The 13,355-nt window shown below is 40.6% G+C and overlaps 1 protein-coding gene across 2 annotated transcripts in view; it reads left to right on the forward strand.

Moving 5' to 3' along the window:
• The window catches only part of Uso1 (USO1 vesicle transport factor), a 65,065-nt gene that overhangs the window by 29,786 nt on the left and 21,924 nt on the right, over window positions 1-13,355 (forward strand). For both annotated transcript variants that reach the window (XM_028752594.1, XM_028752593.1), the window contains exons 8-13: window positions 2,599-2,719; window positions 5,876-6,054; window positions 8,114-8,254; window positions 11,015-11,103; window positions 11,552-11,706; window positions 12,798-13,009. In XM_028752594.1, coding sequence (XP_028608427.1) covers window positions 2,599-2,719; window positions 5,876-6,054; window positions 8,114-8,254; window positions 11,015-11,103; window positions 11,552-11,706; window positions 12,798-13,009 — 897 coding nt within the window. The remainder of the gene's footprint in view (window positions 1-2,598; window positions 2,720-5,875; window positions 6,055-8,113; window positions 8,255-11,014; window positions 11,104-11,551; window positions 11,707-12,797; window positions 13,010-13,355) is intronic.

Below are 13,355 nucleotides of genomic sequence, written 5' to 3' on the forward strand. Positions count from 1 at the left end.
GGAAATCTGATGTTTTCTCTTCTGGCCTCCAGGCACTTCAGACAGGGTACATACACAGGCAAGCAGGTGTGCACACAGATACGCATAAATAAAAATTTTAATTAAATAAAACATGACCATGTACCTTAAATTCAAGGTTTTTTTTCAGCCCTCAGTTTAGATAAGAGACTGTTAAGCCTGCAAATGAAGAAATTGTCTATCTCTTAAGTTTTGTTCATGTCATCAGAATTTGCTTTAATTTTCAAATATAAGATTGCCCTTTTTACAAATGTCTACTTTGGTTCTTTAATTCCTTAGAGCATGTATATTCATTGTACAAAATAAAATGACATTTTCATGCAAGCTTATCATGAACTTTGATCTGTCCTGCCCAGCACCCTCTGCCATCCTACTCCCTCCATGTTTTCAGTCTATTTTCTTTAGCTCTTGGCCGTTTCTTCTAACTTTTTACCTTGGTTTTTATTTGAGACAGATAAGATGATTGTCTATGTTGCCTTTTATTAATTTTATGAATGGAGCTTAAGGGTTATTTTGTTGTAACCTCTAATATCTTAGTTTTATATATTTTATACAAATTATTTTCTTGGTTTCAGTTGACCTATTCAACAAAATAAGAGGAAAATAAACTACTAATAAATGTTGAGATTTAAAAGTGATAAATCCTGTAGGTGCTGTTTTCCCACCTTTAAAATTATATGAATCTAGGTGTGGTAGGCATGCCTTTAGCCCCCAGCACTCTGGAAACAGAAGCAGGAGGATCTATGTAGTTTGAGTGCAGTCTAGTGTGTAGAGTGTTCATGGAAATCATGTGGCAGAGGGAGTCAAGATAGTATTATTCTGTTTTGCATGTAAGTATTCTGAGACATGGAATGTATATACTTCGCTTAAAGTTATGCAGTTAGTAAGTAGGGCATTTAGCTTCTGTCCACTGTATGAGACTCGGAGTTTGTGTGTCTTGTCTATACCTTTTTTTCCTTTTATGCAGGTAAAATTCAAGTCGGAGGCATTATGTTGGCTTGAGATTTGACATTTAAATTCTGTTTTACCTTTCCTTCATGTTAGTGTTAAAATTTGAAAATCAGGGGAAGGGGTGGGACAAGTCCAGTGAGTTGAGAGCATTCTTAAACTTGTCCAGATGCTTAGCTGCCACATGCTGTGTGCCAAACCTCTGAAGCAGTAGCTGTACTTACTTTCCCTTTCATATATTTATTGTCTCCTTTATCTTGTGGTCACTGAGTGATACTGAAGTAAAAAATAAGTAATAGGGCTAGAGAAACAGCTGAGCAGGTCAGAACAATGGCTGCTCTTCCAGAGGAACTGGATTCAATTCCCAGCACCCATGTGTTAGCTCTTAGCTGTCTGTAATTCCAATTCCCAGGGATCACGTACCCTCTTGTGGCCTCCACAGGCACTAAGCATGCAAGTGGTATACAGACATACATACAAGCAAAACACCATACACATAAAAGAAATGAGTAATAAGCAGTAATGTAGTTTTTTTTTTAAATGATAAGTGACAAAGATATATGAACAGCTTAATAAGCTAATAAGCTGGAAAAAAACAAAAAGTCAGGGCAAAGACTTAGTTAACTTTTGTTTGTTTGTCAGTTCTGTAGCTTTATCTGACATCCAGCAGTTAAGTCTCATTTACACTTACTATATTTTGAAATGTGTTAACAGGGTTAAGTTACCATGATATACTATGGAATATTCCTTATTCCTTTGGCCCAGACAGTTTAGTCCAGTCCTTATCTGTGCACAGTCCCCATGTGCATCTGGAGGCTCCCTACACACGCCTGGAGCCTCATCTCCTCCATGACAGAATCCAGATTTTGAGTGCCTGTGGTGTGCTTCTTGATTCTATGAGTGTGCTTGGGAATGTCAATGGTGCACTCTGGGTCACACCTTGTTGGTGGCAGGATACTCTTCTTTGTGGAAGCCATTCTTGCCAGCCACAGGTTGGAAAAGACAATGGGAGGGGAAAGCCGAGCCACACGTAGCATCTATAAACTTTCTGCATGGGCATGAATTTTCTTTTCTTTTTTTTTTGGTAAGATAAAAGTTTATTTTCAAATTTATCCAAGTTTATTTACAATGAGTAAAAACAACCACATGAAATATAAGAGATATGAGACATTAAAGGTGTGGGCATGAATTTTCATTTCTTTTTTCTGTCGATTTAAATAAAATTGTAGGAAATTTGGGGGCCTAATTTGCAAGGTTTCCTGAACTCTGTAGAAGTTCTTTAGAATGTAGTGGTATTTCATGATTTATATTAAAAATATGATATCTTTATAATCATTCTCAGCTTGGGAAAACTACACAGTGATGAGTAAGAATGAGGTAATTGTATTCTTACTGTATATAGGAAGAAGAAACCTGTTAGATGTAAACTCTTTCCTGTTCCTATGTGATCTATGACCTTCAGGGGAAAACATTGCTGAACTGTCTCTGCCCTCTACATCCTTCTGTATATATAGAGTGAAGCACTTGAATTTGTAAAATCCTGTTTATTGTAGGGTTCTGTGATTTTAAAGTAATTTTTAGGTGTCCAATAAATTTCGTACTCAACTGAATGCTGCCTTTCTTTTCTATAAGGGTGTCTTACTACTACAAGCATTAACAAGGAGCAATGGAGCAATCCAGAAAATTGTTGCTTTCGAAAATGCTTTTGAGAGACTACTGGACATTATTACAGAGGAGGGTAACAGTGATGGAGGTAAGAATGAGACTGTGGAGATGCTCTGTACTCACCTCAAGGGCAGCCACCATGGTTTACAGCAGTGCATGACTGCCCCTCTTCCCAGCCAGATTGACTCCCAGGATCAAATGTTGGTGTGAAACAGATTTCAGTCTTTTCCAGGGAAGGGATCTGGAAATGTCATTGTGACAGGAGTCCTTAGCAAATTATTTCCCCTACAGAAGAAATAAAGAGCTGTGAACATCTAAGCAAGGTAGAGAAGAAAGGCAGGATTCTATCTGCCTTGTGAGTGCACTGTGTCAGAAACATAGATGAGCATATTCACATCTTCATTGTCAGGATTTACTGATAATAATTCCCAAGGCATTTCAGAGGCAGCAACTTGCAGATGCTCCCACTTTGACAACATGGGTTCTATTATTGAAGTCCTAATTATTAGTATTAACTCAGAGATCATACAGTACATACCACCAGTAAATATATCTACATGTGTGTAGATGTAAACTACATAGAGCTAAGGGGCTACAGCAGAGTTCGAGGCTTCAGAGCCTAGGGAAACAGATAGAGCATAGAGTCTATTTGAATATGAAAATCACCGAGCTGAGCTTCTCAGAGAAGTTACAGCTGCTGGTGTCAGCTTTGGAGTCAAGCTAAATGTCCTGTAGATGAGAGCCCTGGGACAGTTGGAAGGTCTTTGTTCATCCTTGAAGTGCATCCTGGGTGGTCAGATGACAGCTGAGCAGATTGTTACTGTCCCAGTGCTGAGTGTCTGTTGCTTACTCGGGATTAAGCGCAGGATCAGACTCTTTCCTAGGTCTGCTGTGTGGCACAGGGAGCACTGGTAGGCTGGGCTGCATTTGTGTGTGGAGATTAGAGAGCAACTTTGAAGATTCACTTCTCTTTAGATGGGTTTCAGGGATCAGACTCGGGCTCCAGGCCTGCACAGCAGCAAGCCTTGTTAGCCACTGAGCCATCTCACTGGCCCTTGATAGACTTTGTTTTCCTGATATGGTCTTATGCCCATGGGCCTCTAAACTCCAATAATTAATTCACCCCAATAAGTACATGGGGTGTTCTTCCTACTCCCAGGAATTAGTCTGTGCCTCATGGTAGAGCTACAAAGCTGATGTTCACCTGTCTCTTAGGTGCAGAGTCCCCTTCCAGCCTCAAAACTGAGTCAAACGCTGCTTTAAAATGAAATATCTCAGCCGGGCGGTGGTGGCGCACGCGTTTAATCCCAGCACTTGGGAAGCAGAGGCAGGCAGATTTCTGAGTTCGAGGCCAGCCTGATCTACAGAGTGAGTTCCAGGACAGCCAGGGCTACACAGAGAAACCCTGTCTTGAAAAACAAAAAAAAAAAAAGAAGAAAGAAAAGAAAAAAAGACTTAAAAACTTGGGCTGGAGAGATGGCTCAGCAGTTAAGAGCACCAACTACTCTTCCAGAGGTTCTGAGTTCAATTCCCAGCAACCACATGGTGGCTCACAACCATCTGTAATAAGATCTGATGCCCTCTTCTGGTGTGTCTGATGACAGCTACAGTGTACTCATATAGAAAAAACAAACAAACAAAAGAAAAAACTTAAAAAAAAAAGACTTAAAAACTTAATAGTAAAAAAGAAAAGCAAATTAAAAATTAGACAAAAAGTCTGAACACACTCTTTAGTAGAGCAGATACCACAGTTTGCAGTAACATTCAAATAAATGCTCAACAGTATGTCATTAGACAGTTGCAATAGGAACAATGAGACACCACTACATAGCAATGCAATGGGGAAAATCCAAAACACTAACTCTACTAGATGCTGGTGAGGATATAGAAAGATAGGAATGCGTTGCTGGTAGAAATGCAAAGGGACACAGCCAGTGTGGGAGACACTGCAGTTTCTTACAAAGCTAAACAGTCTTACTGTGAAATCTAATAGTATTACTGTTTTGTATTTATCCAAATTACATTAGAACATATCTGCATGAAAAGTTACGCTTGAATGTTCATAGATGCTTTATTCACATTGCTAAAACTTGAAGCAACCAGGATGTCCTTGAGTGGGTGAATGGATACGTATTAATCAGTTCATAAAAACTGATTTCAGCAGTGAAAGGAGTCAGTCGTCAAGCTACAGAAAGGCGATGGGGAGCCTTAGTGTTTTGCAGGGTGAGGAGTGAGCTGTGATCTTCTATAATTTGTGCCAGTGTTTGATCATCCTTTGTAAGAAACACACCACACTAGAGCACGATGATGGTGAGGGGAGTTGGAGAAGGGAGCAGCCAGAAGTGTTATTGTCCTGTTTTCTATAACTGTAAGCCTGCTCTAAGAAGCAGTTATTTAGATTGCTTTTCACATTTGGCGTGTAGGGACCAGAGCACAGTTTGCCAGAGTTGTCTCTCTTCTTCCACCATGTGAGTCTTGGGGATTGAACTCAGGTCATCAGGGTTGTCAGCAGGTGGTCTATCCCATTGAACATAGATAGACCTTGTAAGACTAAAGGTGTGTACCAGGGCCCCTAGAGCTGTGAGTGCCTTGAGCACTGTGCTTGGAGGAAGCGGGAGCTGTTGGTCTAGACTGAGCAGAGGTCAGTGGGAAGGAAGGCTTTCATTGTGATGATAACAGAAGCTGTAGTGTGGGTGAAACTGCCCAGGACATCAAGATGTAGGAGAAAAATGAAGCAGGAGGACAGGGACATGAGAGATAGCCTTAAGAGTAGCCAAATGGAGAAACCTAGGGAGAGGGGTTTCAGAGAAGAGACAGAGACTGTCAGATGGGTCTCAGATGCCTAAGGAGTGATAGATAGTCAGGCAGTAAATGTGTAATACTTTGCTACTTTGTATATAGCTGAAATCTTGTTTCTTGTGTTGGCTAGGACTGCAGAGTTAAGTAGGACATTTATAAACTCCTGTGTTTGTGCATTACAGTCTAGTGGAGAGAACAGCTTCTAGAAGGCAGTCTAACCTAGTCACTGGGTCTTGATCATCAGCACTGAAAACTTGCTATTTAAGCTTGTGTGTGAATATGAAAGGTGGCTTACTGTAGTGAGTTGGAGAGAGTGCAGACACGGGCATGTGGATGTCAGGTCAGAACAGGCTGTGCTGCTGTGGAGACGGACACTTGAGGACACTGGTTGAGTTCTGTCAGATGTCACCAGCCTCAATGCCTCCATTTTATGTTCTTTCCTCAGGTATAGTAGTGGAAGATTGTTTGATTTTGCTCCAAAACTTGTTAAAAAACAACAATTCCAATCAAAACTTTTTTAAAGAAGGCTCTTATATTCAACGTATGAAACCTTGGTTTGAAGTTGGAGATGAAAACTCTGGTTGGTCAGCACAGAAAGTGACCAATCTACATTTAATGCTACAGGTATGTGCTCCTCAGGCATCACACTGAAAGCGTCTTGTCAGGGACTCTTCCCACAAAAAGAGAATTGCTTCAGTTTTCAATCCAGGGTTTTCAGTTGGTTTTTAGAGGCAATATAAACCTTTTAAAAAGGATTTTTAAATAGCATATACTCATTGTGTTTATACTGTGGTATACAAAGGCTTTGTCATTACTTCTATTACTGTTTTAGTGTACTGTGCTTGAGCATATCTGTCATATCACGTGTGTGGAGGTCAGAAGACAGGTTGAGGAAGTCAGTCTTTTTCCACCATGTAGGGTAATGTTATTTAAGTTTCATCAAACTCAGGTTATCAGGCACTGTTTCTCACTGGCTGCCATGAGGACAGTTGGAAAAGCATGTATTAAGTTAATCTCATGCGTGCCCTACACTGCTGCGCTCTCCCTTCTTCACCTTTCCTCTCATTTCCATACTCAAACACATCTCTGGATTTATGTAAAAGTCTAAAAACCACAGATGGCAAAAAATGATGACATTTGTTTTTTCTGTAATTGGCCTGTTCATTTAGTAAAATTATCTCTAGTTGTATTCACTTTTCTGCAGACAACCTGTTTTTAAAGATTTATTTTATTTTTATTTATATCTGTATGTGTCTGGGTGAATGTATGCCACTTATATGTGGTGCCCTTGAAGGCCAGAATAGACTGTTGGAGATCTGGATCTGGAGTTACACGTAGTCATGACCACCTTAAACTCTTGTTGGGCCCTGTGTTGGTTCTATGACTTAGCTGTTGTGAATGCGGTAGACACTGCTGTGCAAGTGTCTATATTGTAGGTCGGCTTGGAGTCCTTTGGACCTGGAGCAGTGCAGCTGTGGTATGACTTAGAGCACCATGTAAAAAAGTTTGAGGGGCTGGAGAGAGGGCTCAGTGGTTAAAAAAACACTTGCTGCTCTTCCAGAAGAGCCAGGCTTGGTTCCATTATTTATATTTGGAGGCTACATCTGCTTGTAACTCCAGTTTCAAGGGACCAAACACCCTCTTCTGGCCTCTTTGCACACCAACACGCACATGGCCCATTCATTCTCTCTCCGTCTCTCCCCACAGAATACAAATTTTAAAATAGTGCTTGGGGATTAACTCAGAGGTAGAGAACTTGCCTAGAAAGCACAAGGCTCTGGGTTGATCCTCAGCACCAATAAAACATTTTAAAAAATAAAGCTAGCTCTCCCTTGAAGGACATTTCATCTTAACATCATCCCTCTCTGACCCTTTCTATTTTTCCCAATTTACCTAACACCACAGAAAAAGGAGAGAGAGAGAGAAAGAAAAATTTTTAAATTATTTTGAAGAAAGTATCAGTTTAAAAAGTATATTACTGTCTAAAAAGTTAAAGTAGTATATCATGTAAACAGAGAAATGCAGTTATTATAGTTCTGTGTATTATGAATATACTACATATATGTATATTCTAAATTATGTGTTATATACTATGTTCATTGCAGGGCTTTTTACTTAAAGAAAAAAAAATGGCTAAACTTGCTTTGCCTCCCTTACTGAAAACATCCCTTTCTTATGCTTAGTGAAGACCATGAAGTCTGCAGCAAAGAAAATGAGATCCATTCTTCTTACTGTTGTCTCCACCTCAGAGATGGAGAGGTTGACTTCTGCTATTAGATCATACTAACACTTTTTCTGAGAAGCCTGCCATCCTGTATCTTAATTCAGTTTTGTATTGAATATGCCTTATTTTGTAAATACTATGTGTATTGTTTGAATGGAGAAACGACTGAGGCAGATGCTACTGTGAGAGTTCATGTTACCTGAGAGGGACAACATTAAGCAGATAGCACTTATGTACTAACACTGTTGCCGTAGCAGTAAGAAGGGACAGCACCTAGTTTGGTGAGCACATAAGGGAGTGCTCCACATAGATGGTTTTGTCTGTAGCCTTTGAGATGATTTTAAGACAGCTAGTCTTGGACTCAGTCCTCCTGCCTCTACCTCTCAAGTGCTAGGATTGCAGGTGTGCTCCACCATGCCCTGCTACAAGTCTTTAAAGACATTGTATTCTCTTTCACAGCTTGTGCGGGTACTGGTATCTCCCACCAACCCTCCTGGTGCTACCAGTAGCTGCCAGAAGGCCATGTTCCAGTGTGGATTACTACAGCAGCTTTGCACCATCCTGATGGCTACTGGAATTCCTGCTGATATCCTGACTGAGGTAAATGAAGAGACCATTCTGTTGAAATTGGGAATCCTAGGATAGACATTAACCAAAGGAAAAATAGTGATAGCTAACCGTTTTTATGATAGCTTCCTCACTCACTACACAATATGTCAGTGTTAGTTCTAAAAGGCATAGTCTTTCCTCAAGCTTCATAATGTACAATGTTAACCTTAGCTCATCACCTGGAAATGTTCTTCATTAATTTTATGGAAAATATTTAACAGAAATATATCATTTTTGAAATTATAATATCATAATATTATTTTCTCCTTTCCTTTTCTCCCTACAAATATGGCTTCTTTAAAGTGATATGTTTTAGGTACCCAGTGGCTTTTTAAAAAGGCATACCCTGTGGCCAGGCCACCTTCATCAGTGTTCTTAAAAATGAACATAAAGATTTGAACCTGTTGGCCGGGCGGTGGTGGCGCACGCCTTTAATCCCAGCACTTGGGAGACAGAGGCAGGCGGATTTCTGAGTTCGAGGCCAGACTGGTCTACAGAGTGAGTTCCAGGACAGTCAGGGCTACACAGAGAAACCCTGTCTCGAAAAACCATAAAAAACAAAACAAAACCCACAAAGATTTGAACCTCTTTGCTTGATTTTGTGGCATTTTTGGAATCAAGAGAGTAGCAAACCACCTTGAGTTATTTCTGACCACTTATAGGAGGAATATACAGTTTTAATCTTAAGAACAAATTTATTTAGTCTCCCTCAACAGGAAGACTCATAGAATAGTAAATTTTTACCTTGATTTATGGCATTTTTTGTTTCTTATCTATAAGAATAATGAAGTTAGTTCACAGAAATATAGATATTTTGTTTGAATTATTTTTGTTGGGCTGGCAAGAAGGATCAGTAAAGATGCTTACTGCCAAACCTTTTAAGATACATTGGATCTCAAGGACAGAGAGAACCCTGTCCTACAAGTTGTCCTGTGGTTTCCATATATGCATCGTGGCACATGCATGCAGACATAAACAAATAAATAAATGAAATAAATTTTTTTTTTTAATTTTTATTTATTTATTTATTATATGTAAGTACACTGTAGCTGTCTTCAGACACCCCACAAGAGGGCATCAGATATCATTACTGATGGTTGTGAGCCACCATGTGGTTGCTGGGATTTGAACTCATGACCTCTGGAAGAGCAGTCAGTGCTCTTAACCACTGAGCCATCTCACCAGCCCGAAATAAATTTTTTAAGTAAGTTATAACTTGTCAGTTAGCTGGGTGGTGGTGGCGCATGCCTTTAATCCCAGCACTTGGGAGGCAGAGACAGGCGGATTTCTGAGTTCCAGGACAGCCTGGTCTACAGAGTGAGTTCCAGGACAGCCAGGGCTACGCAGAGAAACCCTGTCTCGAAAAACCAAAAAAAAAACCAGCAACCAAAAAAACTTGTCAGTTGATATATACACATTAAAATTACAAATAATAACAAAAGTTTTAGAACAAACGAGCTGGTTTTAGTCACATTTGTCTCTACTTTAAGTCAGCCCCACAGCCCCCGAACACACAACTCTTACTTATTTCACTTCTTCTGGCATGCCAGGATTATTGTATGGAATGTATGTTTAAACTAATGGGATTTATATATAAATACAACATTTGTGAGGCAGGCTATCACTGTAGCCTAGGCTGGCCTTGAACTCCTGGTAGTAATCCTGCCTCAGCTTTCTGAGTGCTGAGGTTACAGGCACCAGCCACTATTCGCTGCTGCAGCTTATGCGTTAATGTGTGTATTACCACTGTTTCTGCTCAGCCAAACAGTTCTGTATCTAGTGGAAGAGGGCATAGTGTGTGTCCCACTCTTACATGAGCTGTGACTGCATTCTTATCATTTAGCTCTGTATAACTGTACATCCTATACTCTTCTCAGCACAGCACACCCTACTGCAGTCTTGGAAACCCTCCATCTTCCTGCTCCATCCAAGCTGTAGCTCAGCTCTGGTCCTGGGACTTCCTTCTGCCACTCTCCTGGGATCTCCCTTGCTCTCTCCCTTGATTTGAATTCCCTTCTTTCCTGGATCTTGTATCCTCTCCTTACTTCTCAGTTCTTTGTCTCATTATACTAAGTTTCCTAAAAGAACATTATCAACAAGCTAGGGGATTTTGTTGTTCTTGTTTTATACATGAAAATATTCCCTTCCTTCAGCATTATTGTTTGGCTAGGTGTGGAACTCAGGATTGAAATCACTCACCATTTGGAACATCATTCTGTAATTACTTTGAAAAAAAAAAAATAACTTCAAAGTGGCCAATTTGAATTCTAATTATTCCCCAGTGAAACCCACTGTTTCTCTTCAGAACATTTTGGGATCCTTTCTTTAATTCTAGTTTTCTGAAAACTACTGATGCTAATTATGGATCTTACCCCCTCCCCTCAGTAGTGACCCTTTCAGCTACAGGCCTGCTCCCTTCAGCTAGAGGAGTGGGTGCTCTTCCTTGCTAACTTCTCTCCTGTTTTCAAGTCTCTGAAGCTAAGAATAGCTTTAGCCAGGTAGTGGCACACATCTTTATCTCCTAGCACTTGGAAGGAAGACACTGGTGGATCTCTGTGATTTCAAGACCAGCCTGGTCTACAGAATGAGTTACAGGACAGCCAGGAGTACTACACAGAGAACTATGTCTTGATAGAACAAATGAAACAAACAAATAAACAAAAAGCAAGCTATAATGTTTTCTTCTTTGGAAAACAGATTCTTCCTCTTAACTTACTCCCCATGTGGTCCTTTGTTTTTCTTTCTTGACAGACCATAAATACTGTATCAGAAGTTATTCGAGGCTGCCAAGTAAACCAAGACTACTTTGCCTCTGTGAATGCACCTTCAAATCCCCCACGGTAGGAACCAGGAAATGCATAGAGGAGGCAGGAGCATAGTCTCAGGTGTAGTGGGTCTTATTGCATGCTACTTTTCTTTTTAACTATTTTTTATGTATGTGAGTACATTGTTACTCTCTTCAGACACAGCAGAAGAGTGCACCAGATCTCATTACAGATGGTTGTGAGCCACCATGTGGTTACTAGGAATTGAACTCAGAACCTCTGGTAGAGCAGTCAGTGTTCTTAACCACTCTCTTCTTAAAGGCCAGTGTGTGTTGAGAAATGATCCGATAATAAAAGTATATTTCTATATAAGACTGTATGCTTCTGGAACTTAGTACTTGGTTCAGCTACTAGCCTTTCGGTTGGCAAACAAATCTTAGCCGCACCTCCATCTTTGTGAATGACTGGTAGTTTATGTGTGTGGGTTGCACTTCCATTCACTCTTTCCTTTGCATTCTGACAGACCGGCCATTGTTGTGCTGCTCATGTCCATGGTCAACGAAAGGCAGCCATTTGTACTGCGCTGCGCCGTGCTCTACTGTTTCCAGTGCTTCCTATATAAAAACGAGAAAGGACAGGGAGAGATTGTGGCCACTCTTCTGCCTTCCACTATTGATGGCAAGTAATTTAGTTCTCATATTTACAAAGGAAAAATCTTTTCAAGGTTATATTTAAACCTTTGCTTGCATTTTAGCCTAAAGCATTCAGTCACTTCGGGGAAAGCCTTCTGTGGGCTGCAGAAGAGCTAAGACAGACCACACCTGAGTCTGCATTTTCTACTTGTCTTACTTTATTACAGTGTGAGAGGTTCTGGTGTTGATTTGTATGTGGGATGATGTCATTAGAAATGTCAAGATTACACATATGCAGTTACACAGGTAGAGTTGTAATCCTGGATCTTGGTGTATAATAAACACCAGTGAGCCAGGGCTGTAGTTGACAGTGGTTAGCTGAAGATAAATCCCACCACTTAGTCAGGCTCACATTTTGGCCTATTGTTCTGTGATAGAATACAGCCATTACTTATGGATTTCTCCAGTATTGAGTTTACTTGAGATGTGTTTAAAAGGCTGTTTTCACAAAGTTAAAAGCAATTTGACCCAAGTGATTAGAAACATCAGTGAGTTCATTGTAATTATATAAATATTGGAAGCTGCCAAAAGTTTAAGTCTGTTTTATTGTATTTTACTAAAATTACTTCTGTAAGGAAGGAACATAAAGCTTTGTTTTCTGTACATGAAGCTAAGATGATGGAGGGAGTGAAGTAATGTGCCAACTGCATTAGAAATGTCATTCTCAGCCGGGTGGTGGTGGCGCACGCCTTTAATCTCAGCACTTGGGAGGCAGAGGCAGGCGGATTTCTGAGTTCGAGGCCAGCCTTGTCTACAGAGTGAGTTCCAGGACAGCCAGGGCTACACAGAGAAACCCTGTCTCAAACAACAACAACAAAAAAGAAATGTCATCCTCCACAAAGATGGCTTTTGTATTGTTACCATCAGCTTGATGCCTGCAGTGTTGTGATATTTCTTTATACAGCTACCCTTCTTAGGAGGTGGCTTTCTGTTGTCTATTTTCCTTTTGTGTTTGAAAGACTTAGAGAGTACATAAGAGTGTTTTTACTGTTTGTGTGTAGAAAATGGTTCTTGGAAACCTCTTGAGTTTGGGGTTGTCCCACATGCTCAGTATCTACCGTTTCTGTCTACTTGCAGCAACAGGTAATTCAATCTCAGCCGGTCAGCTGCTCTGCGGAGGTTTGTTTTCTACAGATTCCCTCTCAAACTGGTGTGCTGCCGTGGCCCTCGCCCATGCACTGCAAGGGAATGCCACCCAGAAGGAGCAACTGCTCAGGGTTCAGCTGGCCACCAACATTGGCAACCCTCCGGTGTCACTCCTGCAGCAGTGCACCAACATTCTTTCCCAGGTAAGGGCCACAGGGCTCTGGAGGGGTGAGTGTCAGTAACTCAGAGTGGGAGGGAGCCCCTGGAAGGTGCAGGTAGAGAAGGATAGAAAGCGCTGTTGACTTACTACTTCATTGAAATCAGAACATTTTAAAGCAGAGAAGAAGCAGTAACTATTCTTATAGGAGTAGTTCTGTCAAATGGGTAAGGACTTTATTAGGATAAAAACACAAGTTCTTGGCACAGGTCTATTTTGAGTTTTACTTTTTCCTTAAATTATCCAGTGCTCTTCCCTGTCGTTTATCTCTTCCCAGTGACTGGGTTAGTAAAGAAGAGAAAGTTAAATGATGCAGTTTGTAGTTATGTGCC

Source organism: Grammomys surdaster, unplaced genomic scaffold (assembly GCF_004785775.1).
Source record: "Grammomys surdaster isolate TR1022 unplaced genomic scaffold, NIH_TR_1.0 125928, whole genome shotgun sequence".
NCBI lineage: Eukaryota > Metazoa > Chordata > Mammalia > Rodentia > Muridae > Grammomys > Grammomys surdaster.